The following is a 13,732-nucleotide window of genomic DNA, read 5'->3' as shown; positions in this document are numbered from 1 at the left end:
TGGCGGGGAGAAGGAGGACTCACTGAGGGAGGGGACCCATTGGGGGTGTCTTGCCCGAGGGACTTCAGAAACCTGCCACTGGCACTGTTGCTTGGCCATGAAGGGCAACGAAGAGACACTCGTGTCACCACAGTAAATAACAAGGAACAGGTGCAGCGGATACAAACAGCTTAAAAGACATCCACCTGCAGGAACAAAAATGCCTTAGTAGGTGGCAGAAGGCCCAAAGAAAGGGAGCCAAACGGACTCCCTGGCCCTGTCAGGGTGCCCCACAATCTGGGTGCCACCACAGAGAAGGCCCTCCCGTCCTGCCTCCTGACCGGTCCTCCCTCGGCCACCATCGGGACACAGAGAAGAGCCTCCCCAGTGCAGCAGGCAGGCTGATCCAGGAGGAGGCAATCTTGAAGTATCCTGATCCCAAACCATTCAGGGCTTTGAAGGTAAGTGGGACCGGCAAGGAAACGTACCCTGTGCACGCCCACTGTTGTGCTTTCCAGCAACTGCCTTCCCTCCCAACCCTTGTTTTCTGATCTCTCTCCCCCCAGCCCCCCAGACACGTTTTCCTTAAAATGTGGCATATCTCTGTAGGGGGGGAAGGGATTTCCCCGATCCTGCCCGATACCCCTCTCTTGCATGTGGATGGTGCCGTTTTGGCTGCATAAGGAACAGCACTCATCGCTGAACAATGGAAGTAACGGGAGGGATGAGAGCCAGTGTAGTGTAGTGGTGAGTGTGACGGACTGGGAGCCGGGAGATCCGGGTTCTAGTCCCCACTTGGCCATGGAAGCTCACTGGGTGACTTTGGGCCAGTCACAGACTCTCAGCCCAACCTACCTCACAGGGTTGTTGTGAGGATACAACGGAGAGGAGGAGGATAATGTAAGCCGCCTTGAGTTCCTTGCGAGAGGGAGAAAGGCGGGGTATAAATGCAGTAATAAAATAAAATAAAACCAGCGCTTTGAATTGTGCCAGGAAAGACCAATTCACAGCGAATCTGGCTTCCCCTTCCCTTCCACAGAGGTGGAAGCCCTTTCTCCCTCCTCGGAATGGGCAGAGATTGTGCAGGCCCCAGCTTCTTCAGCCCAGCTCCAGTCACGGATTTCTCTCTGCACCCCACAGCCCAGACGAACCACAGCCATCTCATCCCATCCTTTTCCGATTTGACACCCCCCCCCCCCCCATCAACCAGCCAGAATTTTTCCCCCTTACTCAGGGGAAAAATTATCTTATTCTGCTCCTTTGGGGGGCGGGGAAGGATGCCTTCTCAGTTTTCTTCGAGAGATTTTTTGTACTTCTGACCTATTAGGGGTTATTCCAGGCCTGCTGATACCTCCTTCAGGCTCATGGATGGTGGAGTTTTGGCTGTGTAAGAACTGGGACTTGGAGAATTGAAATCACTTTTAATATGTACAATTTGTTGTTCGGTCGTTCCGTCGTGTCCGACTCTTCACTGAGTTACGCAAGCCCCTTCACCACAACAAGGCAGTGATCCATGAAGGGGAATATGTACAATAGGGGTCCCCAATATGATGGCCGCAGGCACCCCCCAAATTTTTGGTAGTTTTTTTTTTTTAATCCCAGGTTTTTAATACACGTATGTGGCTTTGTATGAAATGCATACAACTTTCTAGCAAGTATACATAGGCTTCATCAAAAGTGGACCAAATATCCAAAGAAATATCCATTTGAAGGCTGTATTATGTGACACCCGTTCCAGTATTGGAAGCGTTGTAAGGTCCACTGCATTATTGGAGGTGAGCATTTATCCTGCCAATGTTGTAATATTGGTCTTTTAGCTGTCAAAACAGTGCAGGGAATCCATTTATGCTGACCAGTTGTTAATTTCCAAGAAACAGGTGACTAATATAAAAGAGTGTGTACATGTAGATATTAAAGACAGTTGCAGTACAAAATTGATCTGTGCAGTAACGCACACCCCCGCCCCCCAAGAAGCAACTACTGGACATTGCCAAAACATAGATTTAAAAGAAGCATTAGCTGCATTGCACTGCCAGCAATTAGCTGAATTACACAATCCCTTATTAAAGCAGTCTCCAAGAGACATGAAACAAACTCTTTTCCTGAATAAGACACAGCCATAGATCCAAAGATGTGAGACGTGGACGCCAAAGTGGCGATCCACTGATTAGGCATTTTGTGGTGGTGCCCACAGCAGTTTCTCAATTCCCAAATGTGCCCATTGGGCCAAAAAACTTGGGAACCCCTGACATACAATATACAGTAAGCTGGAGTGTGGAGAGCTCCTGGTCAGGGTTATAGGGTTGGAAGGGGCCTACAAGGCCATCAAGTCCAACCCCCTGCTCAGTGCAGGAATTCGAGTCAGAGCATCCCTGACAGATGGCTGTCCAGCCTCATCTTGGAAGCCTCCAGTGTCAGAGAGCCCACCACCTCCTTAGGTCACTGGTTCCATTGTCATATTGCTCTAACAGTCAGGAAGTGTTTCCTGATGTTCAGCCGGAATCTGGCTTCCTGTCACTTGAGCCCATTATTCCGTGTCCTGCACTCTGGGATGATCAAGAAGAGATCCTGGCCTTCCTCTCTGGGACAACCTTTCAAGTACTTGAAGAGCGCTATCATATCTCCCCTCAGTCTTCTCTTCTCAAGGCGAAACATGCCCAGTTCTTTCAGTCTCTCTTCATAGGGCTTTGTTTCCAGTCCCCTGAGCATCTTTGTTGCCCTCCTCTGAACCCTCTCCAGTTTGTCTGCATCCTTCTTAAAGTGTGGTGCCCAGACCTGGACACAGTACTCCAGATGAGGCCTAACCAGTGCTGAGTAGAGGGGAACTAGTACTTCCTGGGATTTGGAAGCTATGCTTCTATTAATGCAGCCCAAAAGAGCATTGGCCTTTTTTGCAGCCACATCACATTGTTGGCTCATATTCAGCTTGTGATCAACAACAATTCCAAGATCCTTCTCACTTGTAGTGTTGTTGAGCCACATATCCCTCATCTTGTAACTGTGCATTTGGTTTCTTTTTCCTAGGTGCAGAACCTGGCATTTATCCCCATTAAATGTCATTCTGTTGTTTTCTGCCCAGCGCTCTAGTCTATCCAGATCACTTTGAATTTTGTTTCTGTCTTCCAAAGTATTAGCTATTCCCGCCCAAGACGCCTCTGTTTTACTGTTTCTGGAATGTTTTGGATGTATTTATTCTTTTCTACTGTGTTTCTATTGGCTTAACACAGTACCAACAAGGAACAGGTGCAGCAGATACAAACGGCTGAAAGGAAGGGGTTGGTCCAGCCGCAGGAATAAAAGTACCTTAACAAGATGGAAGAAGCCCAGGCAAAGAGAGCCAATCAGATTTCCTGGCCCCAGCAGGGCGCTCCGCAATCAGGGCGCCACCACAGAGAAGGCCCTGTTGTCCTGCATCCTGATCAGAAGGTGGAGCAGGAGGCGCAGACGCCGCCACGGCTTCCCTGCTCTCTGCCTGACAAGCCAGCACGTGGGAGCCAGGAGGAGGAGGAGCAAGTGCAGCCGGTGACCATGGCAGGGAGGGGGAGGACTCACGGGGGGGGGGGGATATCCTGATCCCAAGCCGTTCAGGGCTTTGAAGGTGACAAGTGGAACCGGCAAGGAAACGTACCCTGTGCACACCCACTGTTGTGCTTTCCAGCCACTGCCTCCCCTCCCAACCCTTGTTTTCTGATTCCTCTCCCCGCCATCAGCCAGCCAACACTTCCGCCAGCTGAGAACGCTCAGGCCTTATGCAGCCCTTTGTGGCTGGAGGGTGTTGCTCCGTGGTCATTGGCTTCTTCCTGAGGGTTTTTCTACTTTTGCAGGACTTGGAGTTCCCCTCGGCTTGCTGATACCCCTTTTGTACATGGACGGTGCCGCTTTGGCTACAGCAGAAACGGGACTCTGAGAATTGGGATTGCTATTACTATATACCAGTGAGAACTGAGGTGATCCTGCTCAGGGTTCCAGTCTGTGCCCATTCCCAGGATATTTTTTAATACATGTACGTGGATATATATGAAGTGCATACAACGTTCTAGCAGTTCTAAACGGGCTTCATCAAAAGTGGACCAAATATCGACGGAACTACCCATCTGAAGGTGTCTATATGCCACCAGTTCAAATACTGAAAGAGTTGTAAGGTCCTCAGTCCGCTGCATTATAGGAGGTGAGTGTTTATCGTCCCAGTGTTTTAATACTGGCCTTTCAGCTGTCCAAAGAGTGCAGAGATTCCATTTCCGCTGACCAGTTGTTAATGTCCAAGAGGCAGGTAGATAATTTAGAAGAGTGTGTAGATGTAGATACTAAAGACAGTTCCAATACAAAATTGATCTGCGCGGTAACTTCCCCCCACAAAAGAAGGAACTACCGGACATTGCCGAAACAGACCTCTAAAAGAAGCATTAGCTGCACTGCACCACTAGCAATGAGCTGAATTAGACAATCCCTTATTAAAGAAATGTTGCAGTGTCCAATAGACATGAAACAAACATTTTTGCTGAATAAGACGCATCCTGATATCCCTGCACATGACAGGTAAATGCCAAATCCACTGATTAGGCATTTTGTGGTGGTGCCCACAGCAGTTTCTCAAATTCCAAAATGTGCCCACGGATCCAAAAAAGGTTGGGGACCCCTGATGTACAATATACAGTATGCTGAAGGGTGGAGACCTCCTGGTCAGGGTTCCAGTCAGACAGCCATGCCCTCTCCAGGATACTCCATGGCATTCCCTCTCCCTGCTTCGCCTGGCTGTTCCCCTCCCCTCACAGTCAGTCAGCGTTCCCTGCTCACTGAGCACACTCAGTCCTTGTCAACATTTGGGGGGGGGGGGGTTCCTTAATATGTTGTGAACCTCCTGCAAAGGGTGGGATTGCCCTGAGCCTGCCAATACCTCCTTCTTGTCTATGAATGGTGCTGTTTCGGCTACGTATGCAACGGCACTCATCTCTGAAGATTGGAAATAAAGGCGGCGGGGGGGGATGATAACCAGCACTTTGAATTGTGCCCAGAAGCCACCTGGAAGCCAATGCAGCTGTTGCAAACGAGGCATTCTGCGCTCCCAAGGACGGCGCTGCATTCTGGGCAGCCGAGGTTTCCAGGGACCCTTCAAAGGCAGCCCCACGGACAGCGTGTTGCAGTAATCCAAGCTGGGTGTAGCAAAGGTCTCTGTGACCTCCGGAAGCTTCCTAGTCCCGCTCCAAGGCATTTCAAGGGTGGTTCCAGGCCTGGCGTCAGCACTCAGCACCCTCCAGCGGCTGCCAGGGCCCCGGACTGCCAGCCAGGGCCGCTACGGATGCCTTGCCCGGGCTCCCCTTTGAAAGAGGCTTTCTCTCAGCCTGCAGGCAACCCTGTTAATTACCCACAGTGCACCGGTGCACCTGTGCTCCATCAAGGGCCTTGTGAGCAGCTTAAATGGTGGTTTCCTGGCCCAGCCACCCAGGGCATACCAGAGTACCGGTGCTGTTGCTCCCCGCCACCAGCTAAGCCTGCCAGGCGGCCCACCGACCCAGGAGGGTCCCCCCAGATGGCACTCTCCGGTGGGCTACCGCATACCTGGAGGTCGGACACATAAAAGCTGTTCGCAAGAAGCTTTTGGGTCTGTGGGCAGAATCACAAAGCCATTCCGCTGCATTTCAGTGGCCATACTCCCTCGCTCATTTCAAGATGTCTCTGCAGACGTATTGCATTCGTATATATTTGGAAACATGCGTTTACGGCAATGAAAGCGCATCGTTCCCAGTGACCGTGGTACAGGCCATTCTGTTTGGGGGAAGAAAGACACATTCACATTGAATCTGGCTTCTGCTTTCCTTCCATGTAAGTGGAGATCTTCGTCCCTTTCTCCCTCCTTGGGATGGGCAGAGGTGGGGCAGGGGGGTGTTTGCCCCAGCCGTGGGCTGCTAAGGTTTGGAGGTGCTGCGAAAGTGGTAAGCCAGATCCAGGTTTACTTACAAGGAGACTTTATTGAGTACTTACAGCACACAGGCGTACACAGTGGCTGGATCAGACGGCTTCTCTGAACAAAGAGTTCTGCTCCCAGAAGACCTTTATATCATATACAGTCAGGGCCAGAAATATTGGAACAAGGATAACAGTTTTGGCAGTTGGCCTCTGTACACCACCACATTGAAGTTGAAAGGAAACACACCCAGACGGGAGCGAAGTCAGGACTTTCAGCTGTAATTCAAGGTCTTTGACAAAAGTGGGGCACCAACCATTCAGGAAGGACAGCCAGTGGCATACACACACCCCTGTCATTGGTAGCTCATAAGTAATGGAACAAACCAACATCATTTCAAACTGAAGGATCGCCTTTAATACCTGGATGAAAATCCTTTGCAGTCAATGACTGCCTTAAGTCTGGAACCCATGGACATGACCAAATGCGGAGTCTCCTCCCTCGAGATGCTCGGCCAGGCCTTCACTGCAGCTGCCTTCAGCTGCTGCTTGTTTGTGGGTCTTTCTGCCTTCAGTCTTGTCTTCAGTAAGTGAAAAGCATGCTCTATTCGGTTGAGATCAGGTGACTGACTTGGCCGTTGAAGAACATGCACTGATCATATTACGCCAGTACTTTTCCAGCTGCACTGGCTGCCAGTCCATTTCCGGGCCCGATTCAAAGTGCTGGTATTAACATTTAAAGCCCTTAACGGCTTGGGGCCAGGTTACCTGAAGGATCGCCTCCTCCCATATTTGCCTGCCTGGACCTTAAGATCATCATCAGCGGCCCTTCTCCGTGAGCCCCTGCCAAAGGAAGTGAGGCGGGTGGCTACTAGGAGGGCTTTTTCTGCTGTGGCACCCCAGCTCTGGAATGAGCTTCCTAGCGAGGTTCGCCTGGCACCTACATTGTATTCCTTTCGGCACCAGGTGAAGACCTTTTTATACTCCCAGGCATTTTAGCATTCTGAACTTTTAGCTTTGCTGTTTGAAATCTGTATTTTAAACTCCTGCACTGCTGCTAGGTTTTATTGTGGTTGCATTGTTATATTGTGGCTTTAATGTTCTATATATTTTAAATTGTTTTATTGTGTGCTGTTTGGGCGGTTCACAAAAATTAAAACCAGACAGCTTCAGCTATTGGGCGGTATAGAAATGAAATAAATAAATAAACAAACAAACAAACATCCCACTTCTTTGCCTGGAGAAACTCTTGGGTAGCTTTTGCTGTATGTTTTGGGTCATTATCCATCTGCAATATGAAGTGGCGTCCTATCAGTTTGGCAGCATTCTGCTGAATCTGAGCAGAAAGTATCGCTCTATACACTTCAGAATTCGTCCGGCTGCTTTTCTTAGCAGTCAGGTCATCAATAAACACCAGTGACCCGGCTCCATTGGCAGCCATACATGCCCATGCCATAACACTGCCTCCACCATGTTGGACAGATGATGTGGTATGCTTTGGATCATGAGCTGTTCCTTTCCTTCTCCATATTTTTCCATCATTCTGGTACAAGTTAATCTTGGTTTCATCAGTCCAAAGAATCTTATTGCAGAACTGGGCAGGCTTTTTAGGTGTTTGCTGGCAAAGGCTAATCTGGCCTGTCTGTTCTTGAGCGTTACCAGTGGTTTGCACCTTGTTGTGAAGTCTCTATATTTACATTCATAAAGCTGTCTCTTGACTGTAGATGTTGACAATGACATGCCTACCTCCACAAGAGCGTTCTTGCCCTGGCTAGATGTTGTGAAAGGGTTCCTCTTCACCATGAGCAGAATTCTGCGGTCATCCACTTGAGTTGTCTTCTGTGGTCTTCCAGGCCTTTTGCTGTTGCTGAGCTTGCCAGTTAATTCCTTCTTTTTGAGGATGTTCCAAACTGTTGTGTTGGCCACCCCCACTGTTTTTGCGATCTCTCTGATAAGTTTCTTTTGTTTGCTCAGCCTAATGATGGCCTCCTTCACTCACATGGACACCTCTTTGGACCTCATGTTGGGGGTTTCAGTGCACTCAGAACCACTGGCCATGCAGCTGCTTGTCGGCCATTCGTTCCATTACTTATGAGCCACCAACGACGGGGGTGTGTATATGCCACTGGCTGTCCTTCCTGAATGGTTAGTGCCCCATTTTTATCAAGTCCCTTGCATTACAGCTGAAAGGCCTAACTTCGCTCCCATCTGGGTGTGTTTCCTTTCAACTTCAATGTGGTGGTGTATAGAGGCCTTCGGCTATTGGGCAGTATAGAAATGAAATAAATAAAAAATAAATAAAATAAAACAGTTATCCTTGTTCCAGTATTTCTGGCCCTGACTGTATGTTATTCAGGCATAGCAGTGAGGTAATATGACAGGTGCAAGCATTACTTAGAGTTAATCCGCAGCTTTCCCAGTACAGCCTAACAGGGCCTGGTTCCCAGCACAGACACCTGTAGCTTTACGACAAGCAGAGCTCCACTTCCCAGGCACATCCGAGACTCTGATAAGATGCAGAGTACCAGAGCACGGAAGGTGCTGAGGCGGCCATATCGACCTTTGACTCATCTCACCAGCCAAGGAGCCCACTTGCGAGGAAATTGCACTTACCAATGAGCCAAAGCAGAGAGCATTATCGATCTCTAAGCCTTTCTCAACTACTGTTAGCTTGCTTACAGGTCTGGGGACTTACGGGGGGGGGGGGCTCCTCTTTCAGCCCACTCCATTCGTGGATTTCTTTCTAAGCCCACCACCTGTAAGCACCCACCCCAGTGGGCAAGGCTGAACTAACAGGAAATTCACCAAAAAAGGAAATTCAATATTTCACCAAAAGAAATCAAAAGGTTTATTGGGGACAATGCCCAATATAAGGACAGCAGAAAAAATAATAAAGCGAACGAGGATAAGAAGAACTGAACAAAAGTCTAGCAATTGCTGCCCAGCCCTCTTTCATATTACACTCCAGCAACGCCCTGAACTCTCTCCAGCCCATCTGCTTAAAAGCAAATCATCCTGAGTCGTTGCAAGACCCACAGCATTCGCGCACGACTGCAGTTCACAGGAACCAGAGCGCAACGAGTCCAGTGGTCCTTTGTCCTGCACCAGCAGAGACAGAAAAGGAGTGACAGAAAGAAAAGGTGCATTGGCGGTATGGCAGCGTTATGCTGTCATAACATTCATTAGGGCTGGATGGAAACGTCCGTGCCACATTCTCCCACGCTTGAATTCTGAGGTTCTTTCTATCCTGAATATGAAGGAATTTGCAAACTAGGGTGAATTCCTATCAAAACTGAACTGAAATTAAAGTCTCTGCACTGGCCCAATGAAATACGTCCAGCTATTCCAAGCATGGAGGGACCATGTTGTGCCTGCCATGTAGCTGTTTAAAGATGAGCAGCCTGTCAGAAAAAAAGAGGTGGGAACCCTAGTTCAGCACTAACATTGTGGAATAGGCCAGGATTCAACCCCAGACTTCTAAGAGCTAAGCGTGCCAAGCCTGGGCATGGATGGAGGAATCTGTCACACTCCACATTTCTCCAACATTTGACTTTTTTTTTCAAGTCTCAACTTCTTTCCATCCAAATATGAAGAAACTTATGAATTGTGGAAAATTCTGATGAATACTGACCTGAAACGAAATGCTCAGCTATCCCAGGCAATCATAGCAGTATAGCAGTTCAAAGGATTTTCCAGTGCCCCTTTCTCCTTCATCAGCAAAGAGAGAAAAGAAAACAACTACCTGCTGTATATGGAAGCGTAAGGATGGGGAGATATTTCCCACGTCCCCAGCAATTATGGGTGGGTCTTTTTTGTCCCGTGTGACAAAACAGCTGGTATTTCTGCTTAACACATTTCTATTCTTTCTCGCCTCTATGGGCTCTCTTCTGGTGTATAGTAAGGCGTGATTTCGGAGAAAAAAAATGTGCACATGTCAAGCATTTAAAGGGTCTTTCTCCTGTGTGGACCCTCTGATGGGTTAGAAGAGTTTCCTTCCGAGCAATAGATTTGCCACACTCCAAGCATTTCTGTTGTCTCTCTCCCATGTGAATAGTTTGGTGTCTAAGGCAGCGGGATTTCTCCTGAAAACATTTGCCACACTCCAAACATATGGGGTTTCTCTCCTGTGTGGACTCTCTGGTGCAACACAAGACTGTCTTTCCGGGAAAAACATTTCCCACACTCCAAGCATTCATGAGGTCTCTCTCCTGTATGGATTCTTTGGTGTCCCTTAAAGCTTGATTGATGAGCAAATGATCTTCCACAGTCCAAACATTTATATGGTTTCTCTCTTGTGTGGACTCTTTTATGACTAATAAGTTGTGATGAGACAGTAAACGATTTCCCACAATCCGCACATTCATACGGCCTCACTCCTGTATGTATACTCTGGTGTACAGTAAGGCCTGATTTGCTGGCAAAAGATTTCCCACACTCCAAGCATTCATGAGGTCTCTCTCCTGTATGGATTCTTTGGTGTCCCTTAAGGCTTGATTGATGAGCAAATGATCTTCCACAGTCCAAACATTTATATGGTTTCTCTCTTGTGTGGACTCTTTTATGACTAATAAGCTGTGATGAGACAGTAAACGATTTCCCACAATCCGCACATTCATACGGCCTCACTCCTGTATGTATACTCTGGTGTACAGTAAGGCCTGATTTGCTGGCAAAAGATTTCCCACAATCCAAACACTTGTATGGCTTTTCTCCTGTGTGGACTCTCTGGTGGTTTTGAAGGTTTCCCATCTGTGAAAAACATTTGCCACACTCCAAACATTTATGTGGTTTCTCTCCTGTGTGGACTCTCTGGTGGTTTTGAAGGCTTCCCATCTGTGAAAAACATTTGCCACACTCGAAACATTTATGTGGTTTCTCTCCTGTGTGGACTCTCTGGTGTTTACGAAGTGAGGATATTTCAGTAAAACATTTGCCACACTCGAAACATTTATGTGGTTTCTCTCCTGTGTGGACTCTCTGGTGTTTCAAAAGAGTGTCTTTCCTGGAAAAGCATTTTCCACAGTCCAAACATTCATGAGATTTGCCACACTCCAAGGATTTGTGTTGTCTCTCTCCTGTGTGAATAGTTTGGTGTCTAACGAGGCGGGATTTCTCCTGAAAACCTTGGCCACACTCCAAACATTTATGGGGTTTATCTCTTCTGTGGACTCTCTGGTGGGTAACAAGGCTCGAGCTTTGAGAAAAACATTTGCCACACTCCAAACATGTATGGGGCTTCTCCCCTGTGTGGACTCTGTGGTGCAACACAAGACTGTATTTCCGGTAAAAACGTTTCCCACACTCCAAGCATTCATGAGGTCTCTCTCCTGTATGGATTCTTTGGTGTCCCTTAAGGCTTGATTGATCAGCAAATGATCTTCCACAGTCCAAACATTTATATGGTTTCTCTCCTGTGTGGACTCTCTGGTGGTTTTGAAGGTTTCCCATCTGTGAAAAACATTTGCCACACTCGAAACATTTATATGGTTTCTCTCCTGTGTGGACTCTCTGGTGTTTACGAAGTGAGGATATTTCAGTAAAACATTTGCCACACTCGAAACATTTATGTGGTTTCTCTCCTGTGTGGATTCTCTGGTGTTTACAAAGTGAGGATGTTTCAGTAAAACATCTGCCACACTCCAAACATTTATGTGGTTTCTCTCCTGTGTGGATTCTCTGGTGTTTACAAAGTGAGGATGTTTCAGTAAAACATCTGCCACACTCCAAACATTTATGGGGTTTCTCTCCTGTGTGGACTTTCTGGTGGGTAACAAGGCTTGAGCTTTGAGAAAAACATCTGCCACACTCCAAACATGTATGAAGCTTCTCCCCTGTGTGGACTCTCTGGTGGGTAACAAGGCTTGAGCTTTGAGAAAAACATTTGCCACACTCCAAACATGTATGGGGCTTCTCCCCTGTGTGGACTCTCTGGTGCAACACAAGACTGTCTTTCCGGGAAAAACGTTTCCCACACTCCAAGCATTCATGAGGTCTCTCTCCTGTATGGATTCTTTGGTGTCCCTTGTAACTTGACAGATGAACAAATGATCTTCCACAGTCCAAACATCTATATGGTTTCTCTCTTGTGTGGATTTTCTCATGTGTAATAAGGTGTGATGAGACAGTAAATGATTTCCCACAATCTGCACATTCATATGGCCTCACTCCTGTATGTATTCTCTGGTGTAAAGTAAGCTCTGATTTGCTGGCAAAAGATTTCCCACAATCCAAACACTTGTATGGCTTTTCTCCTGTGTGGACTCTACGGTGACGCTGAAGGTGCTGCTTCTGGGTAAAGCGTTTCTCACAATCTATGCATTGGTAGGGTTTCTCTCGTGTGTGGATTCTCTGATGGATTACAAGGTATGATTGTCCTATAAAAGATTTCCCACACTCCAGACATTTATAGAATCTCTCCCCACTGTGCAACGTCTGATGCAACACAAGATGTGAACGTTCACCAAAACATTTCCCACACTCAAAGCACTTGTGGGGCTTTTCTCCCGCATGGGTCCTCTGATGGCACATCAGTCCTGAACGCTGACGGAAACATTTTCCACACTCCAAGCATGTGTATGATTTATGTCCTGCATGGAGCTTCCGGTGGATCAAAAGGACAGATCGATGAGCAAACGATTTCCCGCACTCTGAGCAATCATGGCATCTTTGTCGCCCACATGTTTGGCTGTTGCTGCCAAGTTCTGAACTTTGACCACAACTTTCCCCATACTCTGAGCTTTCCTGGGGCTCCTCTCTTGCGTGGATTCTCTGGTGTGCAGCAAGAGACAATTTGAGGGCAAAACATCGGCCGCACTCTGGGCAGAAGTGTGTTTTCCAGAAATGACCTGCTGGGAGGAAAAAACAGGTGAGGGGGAAACAAGATTTGCTCCTGAATCTGGCAGAGGAGGAACCTCGGAAAATACACGGAATGACGGCTTGATTAGGAGCTACACAAGATAAGGACCTGTTGCTGTCCCTGATCTCTTTCCCCCTCCACCCCGTGAAACATGTCGGCTCCAGCATTGGCGGTCTCTTGGGCAAGAGGCCCTAAGGGGGTCTCTTCCTCCTCCCTACAGTCACACTCTTCCTCCCCCTCTGACCCCCCCCCCCCGCTGCTCAGAGAGAAAGGGCAGGTGAGAAAGCACCTGGTGTTCCTTCTGCTCACCCCATCCCTAGCTTCCTCGCGCTCCGCCTGTGGACCAGGAGCACAGAGTACCAAAGAATCGTTGGAAGAGGAGTCAGAAGTTGTCGCCACATCTCGTGACGGGCAATTCCGCGCCTGGCGTGAAAGAATGCTTCCCTTCTTCTGTCTGCCAATCCGGTTGCCAGAGTCACCCCGTCCTAACACTGGCTGTAGATGGCTTAGGGCCCAGGGAGCTGAAGGGCCGTCTTTCCCAACGTGCGTCTGCCACGGACTGGGACCTGGGGGAGCAGGATCTCCTCTGCATACTGGTGGCAACGTACCCCAGGACTAGAGACCCAGGGATGTGAACGGGATGTTAAACGTCACGGGGGACAGAGTCCAGCCTTGACGGACACTGCAGCACTGGCTGAGCGTCACACAGGACTCCCCCGACATCGTCTGAAACAGGTGTCGAAGCCAGCAAGCAAGGGAGCCACTGAAAGACGGCGCCGCTCGAGCCCCTCCCCAGCAGGCGGTCCAGAAGGACTCCACGGTCGACAGTACGGAATGGCGCTGAGAGGTCCAGCACAAACAACAGGGACATATTCTCCCTGTGTGTTTAACTGATTGATTAATACTTTTACATCCCGCCTTTTTCCTCCAAGGAACACAGGGGGACTGACTCGGTCCTCCTCCTCTCCATTTTACCCGCACAACAGCCCTACGAGG

General features: G+C 48.5%; 1 protein-coding gene across 3 annotated transcripts in view; it reads right to left on the bottom strand.

Moving 5' to 3' along the window:
• LOC146356054 (uncharacterized) overlaps window positions 1–13,732 on the bottom strand; it is a 49,906-nt gene that overhangs the window by 20,354 nt on the left and 15,820 nt on the right. The window contains exon 6 of one of the 3 annotated variants that reach the window (XM_084831200.1): window positions 9,989–12,728. In XM_084831200.1, the coding sequence (XP_084687326.1) occupies window positions 9,989–12,728 (2,740 nt within the window). Of the gene's footprint in view, window positions 1–131; window positions 12,729–13,732 lie in introns of those variants that run through there. The other 2 variants (XM_084831199.1, XM_084831198.1) reach the window with 2 other exon arrangements.

This window comes from Heloderma suspectum, chromosome 2 (genome assembly GCF_057233095.1).
Source record: "Heloderma suspectum isolate Gila_16-S chromosome 2, 16-S_ref, whole genome shotgun sequence".
NCBI lineage: Eukaryota > Metazoa > Chordata > Lepidosauria > Squamata > Helodermatidae > Heloderma > Heloderma suspectum.
This window is presented reverse-complemented; position numbering and strand designations above follow the sequence as displayed.